The sequence below is a fragment of the Leptinotarsa decemlineata genome, unplaced genomic scaffold (assembly GCF_025532065.1).
Source record: "Leptinotarsa decemlineata unplaced genomic scaffold, Ldec_3_MD MMD2_tig00026340_RagTag_RagTag, whole genome shotgun sequence".
Lineage (NCBI taxonomy): Eukaryota > Metazoa > Arthropoda > Insecta > Coleoptera > Chrysomelidae > Leptinotarsa > Leptinotarsa decemlineata.
The window spans coordinates 10,101,266-10,121,032 of NW_027412694.1; the positions used below are offsets into that span (position 1 = coordinate 10,101,266).

Sequence of the window (19,767 nt, forward strand, 5' to 3'; positions counted from 1 at the left end):
CCAGAAAAATCTGCCAAGCAATATATGCAAGACCATTTAGAATTTAAATCAGAATTATGGAAAGAACTTGGTATTCAGGTTATCTGTTTTATCTTCAATGTTTTACCTAAATTTTGTGTAAATTGAACTTCCGTTGTAGTTCTTGTTATTTTAATTGACTCTTGACAAAATTAACTGCTACTCTACTCTCATAGATGAATGTGTAGGTATATATTAGAGGTAAGTCTATAGAAATACCAGCTAATTATTTACAAGGCTGAACCCAAAGGGTCAAAATAAACGACAATTATAGCCAGACACAACCAGTCGCCATGGGTGTTCCTCAGGGCACTGTCATGAGTCCAATTATATTCCTAATATATATTAACAGCATTTACGAACTGAAGGACGTTGATGGTGATATTGTTTCATTTGCCGATGATACGGCATTGATTTTCTATGGTAACACGGAAATCTACTCATGCAAAAGCACAAAACGGATTGAATATTGTATTCTCTTGGCAAAATTTTAGTCTCCTGAGTCTAAACATCGACAAAAAAAATTCTTAACCTTCATATCATCAACATAAGAGACCAACCACTAGAGGAAAACATTTTCATACACACCCCCAATTGCCAAACTCCTATAATTTGTTCTTGTCCACGTACAAAGAAAACAGATACAATAAAATATGTAGGTGTAATGCTTGACCAACATGTACGCTGGGACAAACATGTAGATTTTCTCGTGAAAAGACTCTACCAACTCAGAAACATACTAAATAAACATTCATTACCAATGACATACGATGAATTAGCTGAATCAGTTATAAAGTACTGTATTACTGTTTGGGGTGGGTTGAATAAAACACACTTACATAATCTTCAAGTTATACACCACACAAAGCTCAAGATAGTACTGAAGAAAGATAGAAGACGTCCAACTGATAGTTAAAATGAGGAAGCTAGTTTATTCAATATACACCTATCACTATGTACTATGGACGTTGAACTCGCCTCTCACATATCTGACACAAATACACGGCACACGAGCCAGATCCGAGAGAACAATTATAGCGTATATATCCAAAGGTTTGTTACTTACTTTGGACCGAAACTTGTCAATCGAGTTCTCATTGAACTGAGAAATATAAAAAATAATAATGAACACAAGAAAACAATTAGATCCTTCGTTGATCACAACATTGATTTCTTAAAAGAAGTATTTGAATCAACTCACTGAATCATGCCTGAAATATTGTTTATTTCACTTAGACCTGTCTCCCTTTCGCCGGATTTTATGGTCAAATCCTCCTGAGGGTTGATCATTGCTTTCTATTGATTTCTTTCAATTATAAATTTTCATTTCTAATTGAAATAAATGAATAATTTGTTGTTTTTCTCACTTACATTCATGGTTGCGTCCAGATCTGGGAAAATACGCAACACAAGCTTTGCTTAGGCGTTTCCCAAGAACTTAACACCACAACGAATTTATTGTTATTTATTTTATGTTTTTTAATTTACTGGAATCATTAGTAAAGATATGCTAATATCTATGATAGACATGAATATGCATCTGAATTGCATAAATTGATTGTTTGATTGATTGATATTATGAAATTCATTGATTCAATCAAAACATGTACTGACTCTGTAACCATAATTTATTTCAATTTGAGAATCTATGTGATCTTAGTCTGAAAAAAATATATCTGTAATACACTTTCCACATTTTCAAATATATTCGAGACTGAATTTTGAAAACTATCAATGCACCTTGATCTGCATCACTTGGCTGGAAGCCAGTTGCTTTGTGTTGCCTTTCATTCATACATCGATACATGATTCAGCTCTCAGGCCAATAATAATCCTTTGATGAATTTCTACATCAGTGTAAAATATCATATGAATATTTGATACATAATTACAGGCTACGGAGAGATTAAAAGGTCCAGTTACCCAGGCAGAACCAACCAAAGATTTATGTACGTTCCAAAATTTGAGACATAGTTCTCAACAAGTTGCAGAGCAGTTATTGCCTGACTTCTACTGCGAACATGTTACTTTAGCCATGAACAGAGAACGAAGAAAGCAGGTAAGTAGATTTATATGATGTTTAAACGTGGCATAAATTGTTATTATTATTTATTTCATTCTGTCCAGTAAAGCGACACACCCTTTACTTATTTGAGGTACCTGATACCGTATTGTGTTGCCTAGCAACACTTTTTTTTGAAAGCCATGACGATTTAGTTTCGACCTTTGACCAATCCTCATTCAAAAATGTGTTGTACATTTTTTGCCATATCGGCGGAAAGTAATATCATGATAATAACCATATACAAGTATGACTAAAAGTAACTGCCATAATGAAAGTCCTAGCCAACTAAAAATACTTAATGCAGGCCCTCGTTTTTAATATTTATTGGGAGAAAACATCCACGGCTATTATACATGTCAGTAAATTTCTTTGAAAGGATCAAATCAAAAAATTGCAATTTAGGATAATGAAATTAATGCCTGAATACTTCATTTTGAAGTGAAATTGACAGATGAAACTTTCAAGATGGCGACCCGATAAGGTTTGTTAAGTTATGTTTTGTTTATAAAAACGTCAAAAAATGTCCATACGACAATGAACATCATTGTTCAGTTAGAATATTCTCATTTAGTTTTCGGTTTCTCTAGTAGAAAGGTACCACGTCAATAATCTCTAAAATGGTCAATTCTCCTCCATTGGAAGAAAAAAATTGAAGCGATTTTTATTTACAGTACGACGGGAGATGGTAGTAAATCCTGAACAGTCTACTTATTCCGTCGCTAATGTTTGTGAGGTGTCTCCTTCTCAACTGTGTGGAGACTTTTGAAGAGGAATAGGTATCATCCATACAAAATTAAAATGGTACACCAATTAACTGAAGGTGACCCTGATCGAAGAATAGAATTCTGGGAAATCATGACGGAAACCATTGGAAGGCATCCTACTTATCTCCACAATATTGGTTTAAGTAATAAATGTACATTTTTTTAAACGGCAATATTCACAGACAAAATTGCCGTTATTGGAGTGACACCAGCTCTCAAGTTTTCCGGGAAACACATACCCAATATCCAGAAAAAATTAACGTTTGGGCAGGAATATTGGAAAACCATATCGTAGTATCTCTATTTCTATCTCTATTTATTGACCCTGTCATCACTGAAATCGTCGAAGTGAATCCTAATGAATTCCATATGGATATTGTATTCCAGCAAGATGAAGCACCACCACATTATTCCAGACAAGTAAGAAACTATTTGGATAGTACTGTTCCCGGTCGTTGAATTGGCCGTCGAGGTCCTACACAATGGCCAGCCCGCTCATCAGATTTGACACCTTTGGACTTTTTTATGGAGCTATTGAATCAAAAGGTATACGAATAAGAAATATTTGTAGAGATATTGACGTTACTGTGTTCGAAACTGTTCGGCGTGAAATATCGGATAGGCTGTTCATATGTCAAGAAGTTCAAGGCAACCATTTCGAGCATCTTCTGAACTGACCTCAAGCTCATTACCTTATATTATGTAGTTAATTATCAATGTATTCAGGCACTTATAAAAAGTTCCGTCATTTTGTAGTAGTTGAAGATATTGACATTATATTCTAGGGTTGTGAAGCATTTGTCAGGAGCTTCAAAAACATGTGTCACTAGACCCCCCTTTCCATTTAATTTTTTTTAAGATGGCGCCCAGTCGCCATCTTGAAAGTTTCTTCTATCAATTTCACTTCAAAATAAAGTGTTCATGCATTAATTTCATTATCTCAAATTTAAATTTTTTGAGTTGACCCGTTCGAAAAATAAAAGGGGGGAGGGTCATCAAAGAAATGCACTGTATATACTCAACTATTCTTCAACCAACTCCATGCATTTTATGTAGTTTTGAAGTAGACCCCAAATTACGCTTAGTATACTATTTAGGTTAACTGAAATTAACAATTTTCATTTAATTTGGACCTACATCTATTGACACAGTTTAGGCACTTATAAAATACAACTTTAGGTACAAATAAAATCTTAAGGTTTCCTTACTTCTGAAATATATGTTTCTGCCAACTTAAGAAAATGAAAAATTAGAAAACTAATTATAATTAGTCATATATTTTGCTTAACTATTGGTTCTATTAGTTCAAACTGAACAAATGAAAAATTTTAAAGTTAATTTACCTAATTCATTAGTAAAATAGCATATAGACGAAATGAAGTAAAATATCATACGATATATGTCCGTTAGGTATATAGGGTTGTTTCAAAAGTTTTGCCTGTCTTTAAACTGTAATATCTGAATGAATAACCATGCGCCAAAAAGTCCCGTGCCTAAGAAAGAAGACGCATTTTTTTTGTTCTTAATTGGCTTTACTCATCAACGTAAATCTCAATCAAAAGCCACACAATCAGTCCAGCGCCACTCTTAACATTTCGATACCACTTTTGTAGAACGAAAAAAGTCGCTAGAGGCCAGACCTAGAAAATACGGTGGATGCGGAAGCAATTCAAAGCCTAATTTATGTAATTTTGCCATTGTTTTGATTGACTTGTCACACGGTGCGCTGTCCTGATGAAACATAATTTTTTTTCTTTGCCATATGCGGTCGTTTCTTTGCAATTTAGGCCTTCAAACGCTCCAATAACGCTATCTATAACGCTATATCTCTTCTCAAGATAGTCGATGTATATTACAGAACGCACATCCCAAAATACCAAGGTCATAACCTTTCCAGTCGATTGTTGTGCTTTCGTTCCCTTTGGACGAGATTCACCAGTTGCTTTCCACTCAGATGACGATCGTTTTAATTCCGAAGTGATGGATCCATGTTTCACACATTGTCACAAATCGACGCAAAAATTCCGGTTAGTTTTGTTCAAACATGACCAAACACATCTCAGAATCATCAAGAGAATCTTGTTTTTAGTCAACAGTGAGCTCGCGCGGCACCCACTTTGAACAGAGCTTTCTCACAGTCAAATGCTCATGCAATATGAAGCCAACACGTTCATTTGATATGTTCACAATGTCGGCTAGCTCACGCAACTTCACTTTTCGATGATTCAAAACGATTTTGTGAACTTTTTTATGTTTTCTGGTGTTGCTGCCTCATTTGAATGTCCACTACGTTCAGCATCATCGGTGTCTCTACGACCACCATAAAGTCAGCAAACCAACGTTCAATTAATATTTCTTTTCAAGCCATTGCTTCGCTTGAACGGTATTTTTTTCACCAAGAAACAGTGTCAAATTAAAACACGAAATTGTTTTTGATCCATTGTTTTGAAAGTAACAAAAGTAGTGTCACTCTTAGCACAATAACTAACAAACTTAGAGTAGAATATCGTAAAATTTCAATAGCTTTCTCTTGAAGGTTACTATCAACTCAAATGATGATGAATGCAATGAGACCAGAGACATCTATGTGTTAGGCCCGATACTTTTCAGCCCAGGTAGTATTTATTCTGCTTGGAATTCGATAAAGTCAACCGTTTTTGCCTGGTCCTGATTGGCGAAGGTTCTGAAGATGAGAAAGTTATCGAAGTGCTTGAAAAGATGGTAGTCGGTTGGCGAGAGCTTTGAGGAATATTGTGAGTGAGACAGAACTTCGACGCTCAATTTGTTTAATTTTTGGGCGGTGATTTGTGACATTTGCGGACGGGCGTTGTCGTGGAGCAAAATCGGACGTCTTCTGTTGACCAGTGCCGGCTGCTGCTAACGCAATTCTTGGTACATTTCATTGATTTTCTCACAATAGCACTCTGCTGTGATGGTTTGGCCCGGTCGCAGAAAGTTATAGTGAATCACACCAGCCGGTAACCACCACATAGTCGTAGAGGATTCACTTTTTATCACACGTGACGATTCGATCCAAAAAAGGGTCGTTTCGGTTGCGCAATAGCAAGAAAATCGTACCTGAAAACGTGATCATTTCTGTCGATCGTTCAAATCGTGGGGCACCTACTTTTCGAGCTTCTTAACATTTTCAATACAATTTGAACCATAAAAACTGCATGGAAGCTGACGCCAAAAATCGCTTAACGATTTTCTGGTCTATTTAAACATCGGTAAATTAAAAAAACTAAAAAATGATATAACAAGGTCAAGTATAGTCACAACATTACAAATTCTACTTATCAGAAAAACCCATTCCCAAAGAAGTATCTTTTATTATGGCCCAACATTTTTCAACTTTCTTCCTGAAAACCTGAAAACTATAAATGGTATAAGAAAATTCAAAACTGCCTTGAAAAGTTATATACAAAGAAACGCAATTCGTTTTTAAAATGCATACTATTCACCTTTGCTATCATTCTCCTATTAATATATTTTGAATTTGAAATGCAGCTTTTCCTAGCTCTCCTACCATCAACTCACTAAAACCATTAGAATTGTACAGCCCTCCGATTTCACTCATTGTATTTATTAAGGATATCCATTTTATGTATTTGAGATGTACAGTATTATAAGCCTGCTGAAAAGATGGGAAAGCACAATACAGGTATATTTCATACCTAGGTGTAACCCATATATTCAACATGATAATTCTGATGTCAATGCTGCTACCAATGCTGATGAAATAAATGATATTATTTTATCGATCAAAGAAAAGAAATCACCAGGTATTGATGGAATGAAAGCAGAAACAATAAAATTATTATCACCGATGATCAAAAAACCACTGTCTCACATATTCAATAAGTGCCTTCAGCAAGGACATTTCCCAAGCATCTTCAAAAAGTCAGTGATCAAACCAATTTTCAAAACAGGTAATAGGGAGGATGTCATAAACTACAGACCAATCTCATTAATAACCGCTATTGCTAAAATACTGGAAAAAATCATAAAAATAAGACTTACCAAATATCTTAATGAAAAAAAAAATCATCTCCGCCAACCAATACGGGTTCAAAGAAGGAGTATCAACCCAAGATGCAATCCTCGCCCTTACAACAAAGATGTAAAATGCCTTAGATACAGGAAAACCCTCTCTATGTGTATTTATAGACCTTTCAAAGGCATTCGATACGGTCAGTCATGACTTGCTTCTGGAATGCTTGGAAAACATCGGCATAAGGGGAGTGGCCTTAAAATTATTCGAAAGTTATCTTTCCAATAGATTTCAATGTGTTGAACTGAAGATGGTGAGGAGCAATTTTCAAAGAATAGAATATGGTGTACCCCAAGGAACTGTTTTGGGACCACTTCTGTTCAATATATATTTGAATGATCTATTCAGAATAAACACAAGTGGTCAAATTATTACTTATGCGGATGATACTGCAATTTTCTACAGCCATGAAGATTGGCTATCACTTAAAATTCAAGCAGAAAGCGATATCCGTAATATTCAAACCTTTTTCAACTATAGACTTTTAACAATTAACTTTATAAAAACATTTTTTCTACCCATACATATTGATAAAAGAAGTATTCCTTCTTATGATAGCCTGCAAATCACTGAAGACATCTCAATATGCAGCTGTAATAAGATCGAATACCTTGGTGTTATGATAGACAATAACCTGAAATGGAATAAACAAATCGAATACATCACTAAGAAAATACAGTTTTCAATTTATAAACTCAGAAATGTTAAATATATTCTAGATTTCAAAGCAATGAAAATGATATATCAGGCGTTAGTGGAACCACATATTGTGTATGGAATATTACCATGATGAGGTTTAAGTAAGTCTCACCTCGAAAAATTAATCATTGTTCAAAAGCGCCTACTTAAAATTATATTCAATAAAGATATAAAATATCCATCGGATAGATTATTCAATGAAACTAATATTATGGATCCAAGGCAACTATTCTTTTTACGTAGCAACATCAAACAGCATAATTCTAAGCACGAATTGAAGAACCCGGAACATCAATACAATACAAGGAACAGAAACTCACATACTTGACTCCTTTTATGAGGAAATCAAAAGGACAAAAAAGTCTGACATATTTGAGTCCCAAACTATACCAATGTCTTCCAGCTGAAATTCAAAATATTTCAAGGCCAACTACATTCAAGTATCACGTGAAATTGTATATTTTCTCATTGCCCAGAACAACAATTCACAGTCTTATTGATTAATCATGCCATACAAAAGAAAAACCTGATACTTACCTTATATTTTAATATACCTCATTGAATATGTACACATTTTTTATATCTACCTTTACATTTTTACATTTATATTTCATATTCATTTTGGTTTTCAAAATCTTATACAAGTATATATATATACAGGGTCCTGCAACAGTGGCGCGGTGTTTATATCTCTATATAGGAAGCAGATAGGAATCTAATTTTCTATAATATTACCTTATTGCTCGAGCTCAACAAAATAAAAATATTGGCGGTCACACAGGGTGTTCGATTTTTTCTGGGCGGATCCCAACTGTGTCTTTTTAAATGGCAACCTATATTTTTTATCGCTTTTTCGGTTTCTTCATAGAAAATAAAATAAACTTTATGTATATCTGCACTTCGAAAATATTGATGGTTTTCGAGATATCTAGCATGACAGGTTTTTTTTCCAATATTCGTCACTCAGAATATTTGAAATTATAAAGTGGTGCCAAGTCCAGTTGAAATTTTTTTTTGGTCGAATATTCTACATTGGTAACTCTCTCAAACGATATATCTGAAATCGACCTGTGATATACAGGGTATGAAAAACCGCTTGCCAAATATTGTAAATGAAAATTTGCAAAATCTTCCTTATATTAAATGGAACACCCTGTATATTATTGATCCATAAGAAGCGCCAACGAAACCTCTACAAATTTCATTAAGTATTCCCTATGGCTAAGTTCAATAGTTTTTCTTAAATGAGCATTTCTTTCGAAAAATGGTCATTTTTTCAAAGCGAAATCCATTTGACGACTGATAAGAATATACAAAAAATACCCTTTCCTTAAAATATCGCCCATTCCTAAAATTACCTGTTGCTAGATAAACAAGTTGCGAATTACACCACAAAATGGACGTTCTTGAATAGTTACAATAATTTCAAAAATCTCGGAATTTGTGCCATATTCTTTCGGTCTAAAACAACCTTTCAGCGAATGAAATATTTATTGGAAATCAAGTAGTCTGGCAAATGACAGAACAAAATATTTGGCTGCAAATGAATATTGAAATTTTTAGTCAATCGTGAAGTTGAACTGTCGGTATAATTTCATCAGAATGTTGTTATCAAAAAGTGATTTGATTGATATGATTTTCATATTAGGTGAATCAGACAGGAATTGTTTATTGGCAAGTAGAATTTATTCTCAACGGTATCCAGATAGAAGGCATCCAGATGAAATATCTTTCCGAAAGGTCTTGGGACGATTCGTTGAAACTGGATCTATTAATTATTCCAAACATGAGCGCATCAAGCCAGCTACTAATGAAGATAATGAATTGCAAGTTCTTCTTGCTGTTGAAGAAGATCCTAGTAGGAGTCAACGACAAATTGGGGAAATAGTGGATATAAGTGAGAGATCAGTGCAACGAGTATTGAAGAAACATCGCTTGCATCCATACCACGTTCAGTTACATCAAGAACTACTGTATGCTGATTTCGAGAAAAGAGTGAGATTTTGCAATTGGGCCATGAACAAAATTCGTCGAAACGAATATTTTTTCAATAATATTTTATGGTCGGATGAATCGACATTCCATAAAAATGGATTTGTAAATCGACATAATTACCATTATTATGCGACAGAAAATCCTCACTTATTGAGACAGGTGGATTATCAACATAGGTGGTCGATAAATGTCTGGGGAGGCATCATTGGAGAATATGTAATTGGTCCATACTTTTTTGAGGGACATATGAATGGTGCAATGTATCTCAATTTCTTACGAAATGATTTACCAGGATTGTTAGATGATATTCCTCTTGACCTCCGCAATAGAATGTGGTTACAACATGATGGTGCACCTGCTCACTATTCGGCAGAAGTGAGAGATCATCTAAATGAAGTATTTCCCAATAAATGGATAGGACGGAATGGGCCTGTACGGTGGCCCGCTAGATCACCAGATTTGACGAAACTAGATTTTTTTCTTATGGGGATACATAAAAAATATGGTTTACGTTGAGCCACCAACTTCTCCCGAAAATATGCGACTTAGAATAACGAATGCTTTTCGCAGCATTACACCAGCTGTCTTGCGCAGGGTAGAACAGTCTTTCAAACATAGACTTCAGCTCTGCATTCAAGAAAATGGAAAATATGTTGAACATATTTTATAAAAGTTTCATTATCAACCTTAATTAAACTCTCCCTTTTGTAGTTTTGTAATTTGCCAGTTGACAAATTTGAATATCTAGAACTCAAGCTCTGAATGAATATAATAACATGAAAAAAATAGTTATTTTAATGTTTCTTTCTTTTAACTTGTTTGGTTTGATATTGCACGATTTATGAGTGAAATTCTGCATCCAATGAAAAAATAATTTTCCATTTAGCAAAAAGTGATAGGTACATACATTTATTTCGTTAAAAAATATTTGTTTGGACACCTTCTAATGTACAAAATTGAAACAATTGCTCATTTAAGAAAAACTATTGAACTTAGCCATAGGGAATACTTAATGAAATTTGTAGAGGTTTCGTTGGCGCTTCTTATGGATCAATAATATACAGGGTGTTCCATTTAATCTAAGGAAGATTTTGCAAATTTTCATTTACAATATTTGGCAAGCGGTTTTTCATACCCTGTATATCACAGGTCGATTTCAGATATATCGTTTGAGAGAGTTACCAATGTAGAATATTCGACCAAAAAAAAATTTCAACTGGACTTGGCACCACTTTATAATTTCAAATATTCTGAGTGACGAATATTGGAAAAAAAAACCTGTCATGCTAGATATCTCGAAAACCGTCAATATTTTCGAAGTGCAGATATACATAAAGTTTATTTTATTTTCTATGAAGGAACCGAAAAAGCGATAAAAAATATAGGTTGCCATTTAAAAAGACACAGTTGGGAACGCCCAGAAAAAATCGAACACCCTGTGTGACCGCCAATATTTTTATTTTGTCGAGCTCAAGCAATAAGGTAATATTATAGAAAATTAGATTCCTATCTGCTTCCTATATAGAGATATGGAACACCGCGCCACTGTTGCAGGACCCTGTATATATATATATATATATATATATATATATATATATATATATATATATATATATATATATATATATATATATATATGTATGTATATATGTACGCACAGGCCCCGCCTATAGTGGTTTTTTCACATGTTTATTTACTACTGACTTTACTGCTTATGTTTTATGTACCTTTCATTTCAATTTCAATTCTAATAAACGTGTATTATTATTATATATCATTTGAAATATTTGATGTACAACTATATTATCGAATGAATGAATAAATTACTGATTACTGATATAGTTATAAGGTGAAAAGAAGCATGTCATTAAAACGAACAAAACTTTTGTAATAACCTAATATTGCAGTCCATGGTTATATTCCCGACTTGACCCACACGTCGTTTCACCCGTAAAACAACTAGTACTGTAATAAGTCAGCTAACTGACTTATAACGAAAAATACTGTTTCAGGCTCTAGTGAAATTATTGCATCTGATAAGACAGGACATAGAAAGGGAGAGAAAGTCGAAAAATGGTCTGGAAGTCCTTTCCAAAGCCATCAAGCAGACACCGAGTTTTGGATCAGAAGACTCGCAGCAAAGCGTTATCGAGAAACTTCATGATGTAAGAAATTCATAACTTTATAGAAAAAAATATGGCAAATATCACTTTCTTGTAGATGACATCCATGCTGATCTATTTGGAAGGAGCGAAATATAAAGTGCAGAGTACGTTGGCAGAACTTGATAGCAGACCTAAGACTGGGCACCCGTTAGCACCACACATAACCATAACGCGTGACAAATCAGGTCTTCAGCAGAGTATTTTGAAAGTAAGGATTTTATATTGTACGAATAACTAAATTTTATATATTCTTGTTGGTTGTTCAGAAGGAAATTTGAATGTTTGTATTTATTGATTTTCAGAGATTTCAGCAGGTTTAATTTATTGTCCTTTATTTTCTTCATGTGATATGTCGTAGTTCATTTTGAAATCGTGGTTGGCCTCTAGAATTTGACAAGCATCTAGTTTTGAAATTTTTTTCTATACAAACTTTTGGACACGATTCACATGTTAGACCCCGGATTTGTTATCATTGTCTTTTTTTGACTTCAACGTGCTAGGACCTCATTAATCCTCAGCTCGCACAAGTTTAGACTTCTTAGAGTTGTCGTTCGTAGGAGGCTACAGCTGGTTAACGGAATTATACAGTGTGTAAAAGCCAAATGGAATAAATTCATTATTCAAGAGAAAAATACTACTCCTACCTTCAACCCCCGCCGAATGACAGGTACAACCCCTAACTTTTTGAATGGGAAGTATATGCTTGTGATAAATCTTTTGAAAGGTCTTTTCATTCTCTATTCGAAAATGTATCCACTTTCAACTTTATTACAACAATTAAGATAAAATTAATTAAAATGATACGGTTACCGAAATTCGATAAAATATACTCAAAACTTATTGCAACATACTCAAAACTCAACATACTCATGTTGAGGTATTGATAATAAGAAAGAAAGCAAAAACCATAGCAATTTTCTATTTAGATGATATCCTTTAAAAAACTGTAAATAATTTCCGTGGCAACATTAGTTTAAAACGCTTTGTCAACTTGTTTTCTATGTTACAACATTAAATGTCAGTATTTTAAGTTTTAAGTTCGTTAACTTCAAGTCTGACAAATGGTTATATTAACGGAAATTCATAAAATAACAGTTTTACAAATGATTGGTTATGGAGATAAAATCCGAACACACAGGAAGTAGCTCGCCTATTTCATGAGAAATTTCCTGATTTATCGCTCATATCTCAAGGAACAATAAGCAAAATATAGAAGCAGTTTCGCAAACTTGGTCATGTGGGGCAGATACAAAAAGCAGCTGCCACTGCAATGAGTAATGAACTCGAATTAGATGTGATGCTTGAGTTTGAGGAAAACCCACATATATCTAGTAGACAGGCATCCACCACATTCATGGTTAGCCATATACCGATAGTAAACATAATAAAATAAAATAAAAGGCATCCCTATCAAAAAAGGAGCTCATGGAAGACGATGTTGATAGAAGAACTCATTTTTGTTAGCAAATGATGAACATGTTGGATAACAATATCATCCAATTAGAAGACGTTATGTTTTCTGATGAGTGTACTTTGTCTCTTAGTAGTCATACTAATCGGCAAAATTTCCGCTACTGGTCAACGGAAAATCCTCACTGGATGAGAAAAGAACACACGCAAAACCCTCAAAAGGTTAATGTTTGGGCATGGATTTAAGGAAACCATATCATTGGTCCCTTTTTCATTGAGGGCAATTTGAATGGCGATAATTATTTGGCACTACTTCAAAATGAGGGCATTTCAAGTTTATCAAATTTATATCCTGATCCAGGAAACCCACAAGTTTCAGTGAATACGATATGGTTTCAGCAGGATGGAACACCACCACATTACCAAGTTAATGTCCGGCAATACCTCGATACATTTATCAATCGGTGGATAGAGAGGCGAGGATTGATTGAATGGCCAGCGAGATCTTTCGTCATTAGATTTTTTGGGGATATGTATATGGGGAGAACTATGTACAGAACTCAACCTTCAGATTTGAATGACTCAAAATAAATTTGAGGTTTGAATAGAACTGACACAGTTCATTGTGGGTGAAGATATTGACGGTGACGGTTTGTGTTTTTCCAAAAGCGCAGCATTTCTTAAAATCGACTAATAGTCAGATTAAAAAATTTGGAGAACAATTATTCTCAAAAACTGTTTCCTCATCAATCAATATGTTTTACTTTCATTTTGTGAAATGATTATAAAAATAATTCCAATTATTTATAATCTCAGGTACCTCAGTGGTTAAGAGATGAATGGTGTGATGGTGATAAAAGCCCTGTGAGCGAAAAATCAACAAAATCTGAGAAATCTGATAATTCTGATCCACACATAAATGACGTATATGATCAGGATTGGTTGGATAGAGGGGCGGCAGATGGCAATTCCAATCAGCCTGATTCTGATTTTGGTAAGTAGTATGCTATATCATACATTTTTGAAAAAAATGGCATATATTTTGAATTTCATAAACTATATCTCCACAAAACTTTATTTGAAAAATATAACACGACATGTTTCGCTAACACAGTAGCTTCTTCAACAATGATTTGAATATTACAAGTTGCTTTTTACACTAATATTTATATACCACAGATAACAACAATTGGGACTACCTCCATCAAATTACCTGAACCTCTATAATTCTTATATACCTGAGGTACCTCTTCAGTTATGACTACCTGAAGCATATTACCTCACTTCTACATCAATAATAATACTTTCTCGGTTTTTTAAGAAAACAAGTTCATTAATGGTGATCTATCCAAATCCAGTCGGTCATTCATTAGAATGTTTGAACTTTTAAGTTCATTAATTTCATTTGCTTCCAAATGATTCAGTATCAAACCTTTATTTTCAACGAGTGAAATTTCGAACTCTTCGGTAAAGATATGATTTTCTTCTAAAAGATGATTTGAATATCTTGAACTTGTTTTCTTATTTACATAGCTCATGTGATGTTTCTGGATTCGATTCCTAAATGTTCTGTCAGTTTGACCAATGTATAGCTTAGGATACGTTTCACACTTGTCTTTATCATTTTCAACTAACTTTTCCAACGTATTACTTGTTCTAAATGCAATTTTAATATCTCGTTTCCACTTTTTCCGTTGTTTGTCCAAAATTCGTTAAAGTTTTATAATTTTGATTTTGATTATGTAACTCATCAATAGGAAAAACGTCTCGAGTCGCTTTTGCATAGACTTTTTCAGAAAGTATATTTATTTCGGTTTCAAACCCATCATCGCATTGTTTAATGCATATATCATGTCCGATTTAGAGTGTTTTTTGAGTAATATCATCAATTCGAAACGAAATTTGGACCCTGTCACTTCTTCAATTTCGATACCTATTTTTTCCATCTTGTAATCTTTCAGATACACAATCAGGAAATGTGATAAAGGAAAGTAATAGTAGGTAATGTATTCAAGTAACACTTTATTCTGAGGTTTTCACTGAACAGTTTACAAAACCGTAACAAGTGTTTCGCTATATAATAGCTTTCTCAGGCGTGTTCATACCGACTAAATTCTTTCTGATTTGTGCTTTATAACATAAAAAAATTTGAATCATATGACATTCCACCCAATTAATGCCTAATAATTTCAACATAAAATATAGATAAATATAGAAATGTCTACAGTATATGCTCATTCAATCTATCAATCTTCAATCTATTAATTTCCAAGAGGATAAGTTTCGAAACTTTCTCTTCCGAATTTAATATGTCATAGTCGTAGTTGAACTCATGCCTCCTGTCTAAAGATGCTTGACAAATGTGGAATTTGGGTCTTCACGATATATCTGACACTGGAGTTTTGTCTTTATTTTTTTTAATTAATTTGCTTAATATCATATACATATACAGCAATTGAAAGAGATTGTTCATAACTGGTACCTGTGATTAAAATACATAATGATGCAAGTCTCACCACATCTGCGTCGTTTTGCTTGGATTTCTTGAAATTTGTGGTCAATCATTAAACATAACCTCGAATTTTCGAGAAAGAATGGCAGACTATTTTTTCAGAAACTACTATGCTCATCTAAAAGAAATGAGAGTACCTTCCTCAAATCAACAATGTACAGGCTTCCTGAAAAACTCAGAATATGAAAAAAACCTTCATGAAAACTTTTAAAATTGTATATTCACCAATGTTCGTGTATACAGTGTGTCTCACTTCTCATGGAAACACCGCCGTATCTTCCGTAATATTCGAGGTAGAACGATGAAACTCTCTGGACTGATGGAAATACTCAAAATGCACCTACCACATGAATGGGGTTGGCGAAAGTGATATACACTGTCCGCCACTCGCGATGGAACACCCCATTTTTACGGTAAAATATATCAGGGGGCAAAATAGGCTCAAAATCCCTTCAGATTCGTGATCAGGACTACCAACTTACTACGATTACACTTTTTTCCTGAAAAAATTTCAGTCCTGAAAAATGGGAATTTGTTTCACTTCTCATGGAAACACCCCCGTATCTTCCGTAATAATTGAAGTAGATTTTTTTTTTATTTTGACATCGAAACATGACCGAAATTGTTTAAGAGAAACTCGATTTTAGTTTTCACATAAATGATTTATTTTTTATTTTGTTGTCAGGAAAGTTATTTCTTCTCAATAAGAGAGAAAATGGTAATTTTGTAAGAGGAACGGAAACATGTAATCAGTGAGGTTTTAGGATGGTTAATGTTAGTTCATATTTTCATTTTCCCATTATTTAAAAAAAAATAAGGATATTTTTTAGCGAAAAATGTTATGTAGTTCCAAATTCTTTCGAAGTACTACTTTCAAAATCACATTTTCAATTAAAAAACACAACAATCAATTTCAAATGATTTAACTGTTGACAATTGTATATTTTCGTGTCTTCTATGAAATTTCCCTCAAATCGAACACATTTCTCTATGCGCCTTCTATTATTTCCTCCAACTCTTCTCAGTTCTCTTGGTGTGACCTCTACACGCTTGTATAATTATTGCACGGAGATTTTCCTTATTTGTTGGCCTATCCTTATTAGCTTCATTTTTCAAGTTTCCTCATAAATAAAAATCTAGTGGAGTTAAATCTAGGGATCGTGGTGGCCATACTACGAGAGGGCTATTGGGTTCTATCCATTTCATAGGTAGATTCTTATTCAACCAAACCCTTATTATGCCACCATTGTGAACTGTTGAACCATCTAACTGAAAAATCATGCTGTGTCTCACATCCAAAGGTAGTTCTTCCAACACATCGGAAAATGCATTCCGAGAAAATCAACGAATAGTCGTCCGTTTAAATTTTGATCGAAAAAAAGGCCTGATAATATTTTCGTTCAGGATACCACACCACACATTAACTTTCTGAGATATTTGGTCTCTACAATTCACCACCCAATTTGGATTTCAGCCCAAAACCTCATAAACAATACTCAATTCGGCAGATTTCATCTCCTTCGTGCAAAGTATGTAGAAATTTGGGTTTGAACGCATGCATTTTATGTCCCTTGTTGGAAAAATAATCGTACTTATAGCAGGGGAGCCCACGATGCAAAATGGGGATTTACTCGAGCGTCATTGAGACATATTAGTTTGCAAAGCTTAGATGATGAAAAGAAAAAAAATGTTATATAATATATACCTTTTCATCGGTGGGGGAAGCGGCTATAGATTTTTAAATATGTAAAAAATACTGTTGCATACTCGAGCGAGTCAGATTTTGATAGCATCAATGTCCTACGTATTTTCAATAATGTAGATATGATCTGATCGTTTGCATGATGTGGGTGGTTGTACGTAAGGGTTGAAAGTGAAAAGAAAAAAATGTAATCGAGCTCGTCAGATTTTTCAAGAGGGTGTTAAGTGCAACAAAAAAAAGCTCTCATTCAATAATCTGACTCACTCTCAAATTGTCAGATTATTGGAATATACACTTTTTAGCGGGTAATTAATTCACACTACCACAATCTGACGCGCTCTGATAACCATTTTTTTTTACTAATCTGGCGGCCTTATATATGGGACTCATATTTGGTGGAGGTACTCAACCGGGTAAAAGGTATTCCCCTGTATATTAATCTGCCGCTTGGGCTTCCCTACTATTACCTTACATCAAAAAATATGAAAAGTAATGGGAATACTATTATACAAATATAAAAAACTATTTGTTTACCATTTATTGCTTTCCCCACGAACGGCAACCCTCAAATGTGTGCGAGCCACGGATTAACGAGGCCACACCTTTCAACATGCGATTCCTACATACATGGGGATAACTCGATTCCATTCAATTTTCCGATCACTCCCATTTTGTTATCAAGTGATGAACTTTTGCAAAATATCTATTTCTTTACCACATTGAAAATTTTTCGTAGGGCCCACTTCTTTCCACTTTACGAGTCCATGTTTTATTCTTGGTTTCCGTTACAAACTATATATTTCAAAACGAACTGTCATCGAGTATGTTAGAAGTTTTAGAACCTACTTTACTACCTACTTGAATTCTCAAGGCTTACTTGCGATTGAAGATAATTGAATTTGAATTTGAATGTTTTGAATTTGCGCATCTATGATTCCCCCCGAATGTAATGATTTATGAATATAGTCGACAGTGATTAGTTCGAAGGTGTGCGTTATTTTCAATTCGATTAAAAAAATCATGTAATTGTGTCGCTAGTATTATAATAAAGTTAAATGTACCATATTTCATGAGTCTTGTACTGTCTGAAGAAAATGAAAAATAATGATGATAGCGATGATACTGTTGATGACGATATCACTCGACATAAAAAAAATTGTAATTGCCAACAGTTCATAATTACTCTTTTTTTTCAGACGAATTTTCTTCACAATGTAGCAGTTCAGGTGGCAACATTTGTTCCACAGAAGAAAGCCCTGTTCAGCCTATAGGAACTTGCAGAGCTATATATCCCTATACCCCTAATATGAATGATGAGTTGGCTTTGAAACCAGGAGACATTCTTTCGGTATATCGGCAACAGGATGACGGGTGGTGGTTGGGAGAATGTAATGGAAATGTGGGTATCTTTCCCGCCACCTATGTTGAAGTAATTAAAGACTGCTGATTATTTTTTATGGATATATAATCGGGTATAAGTATATGATATCCACTTCTGATTTGACTGGATCTGGTTCAATCTGATCTGCTCTAACTATATATTTAATCTATAAAAATGAAGAGGATTCGCATCTTGGAAGTGTTGTGGTGAAGAAGAATTCAACAATTGATTTTTCCGATGTATCACGTTGAATTCTCGAATAAGCTGAAGGGAAAGATATCAATGCTTCCATGAGGACATACATTATCTTCGATTTCTCATAAACGTACAAGAAGTGTTCATACTTTTAGGTGGTGAATCCATAGTGCAATTTCAATCGTACGACACCAACTAATTTCGAGAAAAAAATTATTTTGTACAAAATGTTACAGTTAATTATAAGAATTTAATATTTATAAACTACTTGTTTCAGTCCCATGATATTTTTGTATCAATATAATTACTATTTGTACATGATATACTCACAAAGTACTTTTGGAATTTGATTTGTTCTATAATAAATATTTTATTATCGATTATTTTGTTTCACTTCCGAATATATTTATTGTTCACAACAACAAAGACGTCGATGACATTTGAGTCTATTATTTACTCATCATATCAATTCCAGATGGAATTCATGAGGGGTCGGATCCAGATTTCTTTCGTCATGGTCTGTGACCAAGAGAAGGCAGGGATTCCAGATGGTCTCTTTATATTTCATTAATGGTTTCAATGTATGTACACCGACTCCTTTCTGTCTTAAGAGAGCATTTTCGATATTAATACAGCTACTGATAAAACACTATGGAAGATATTGAATCCATTGTTGACAACGAAAAGTGGCGATGGTGTCGGAACTAATTACTCATCAACCTGTGGGAAAAATACTCATTTGATTTTTGGACATCTACGATATAGTAGTTCTGAGGCAAGGAAGAATCCCATTATAAAAGGGAAATA

At 34.0% G+C, this 19,767-nt stretch overlaps 1 protein-coding gene across 2 annotated transcripts in view; it reads left to right on the forward strand.

Moving 5' to 3' along the window:
• The window catches only part of Nost (Nostrin), a 288,623-nt gene extending 269,283 nt beyond the window's left edge, over positions 1-19,340 (forward strand). For both annotated transcript variants that reach the window (XM_074183578.1, XM_074183577.1), the window contains exons 9-13: positions 1,913-2,077; positions 11,608-11,760; positions 11,816-11,968; positions 13,987-14,164; positions 18,581-19,340. In XM_074183578.1, the coding sequence (XP_074039679.1) occupies positions 1,913-2,077; positions 11,608-11,760; positions 11,816-11,968; positions 13,987-14,164; positions 18,581-18,831 (900 nt within the window). In that variant the 3' untranslated portion in view covers positions 18,832-19,340. The remainder of the gene's footprint in view (positions 1-1,912; positions 2,078-11,607; positions 11,761-11,815; positions 11,969-13,986; positions 14,165-18,580) is intronic.
• Positions 19,341-19,767: the final 427 nt, after the last annotated feature.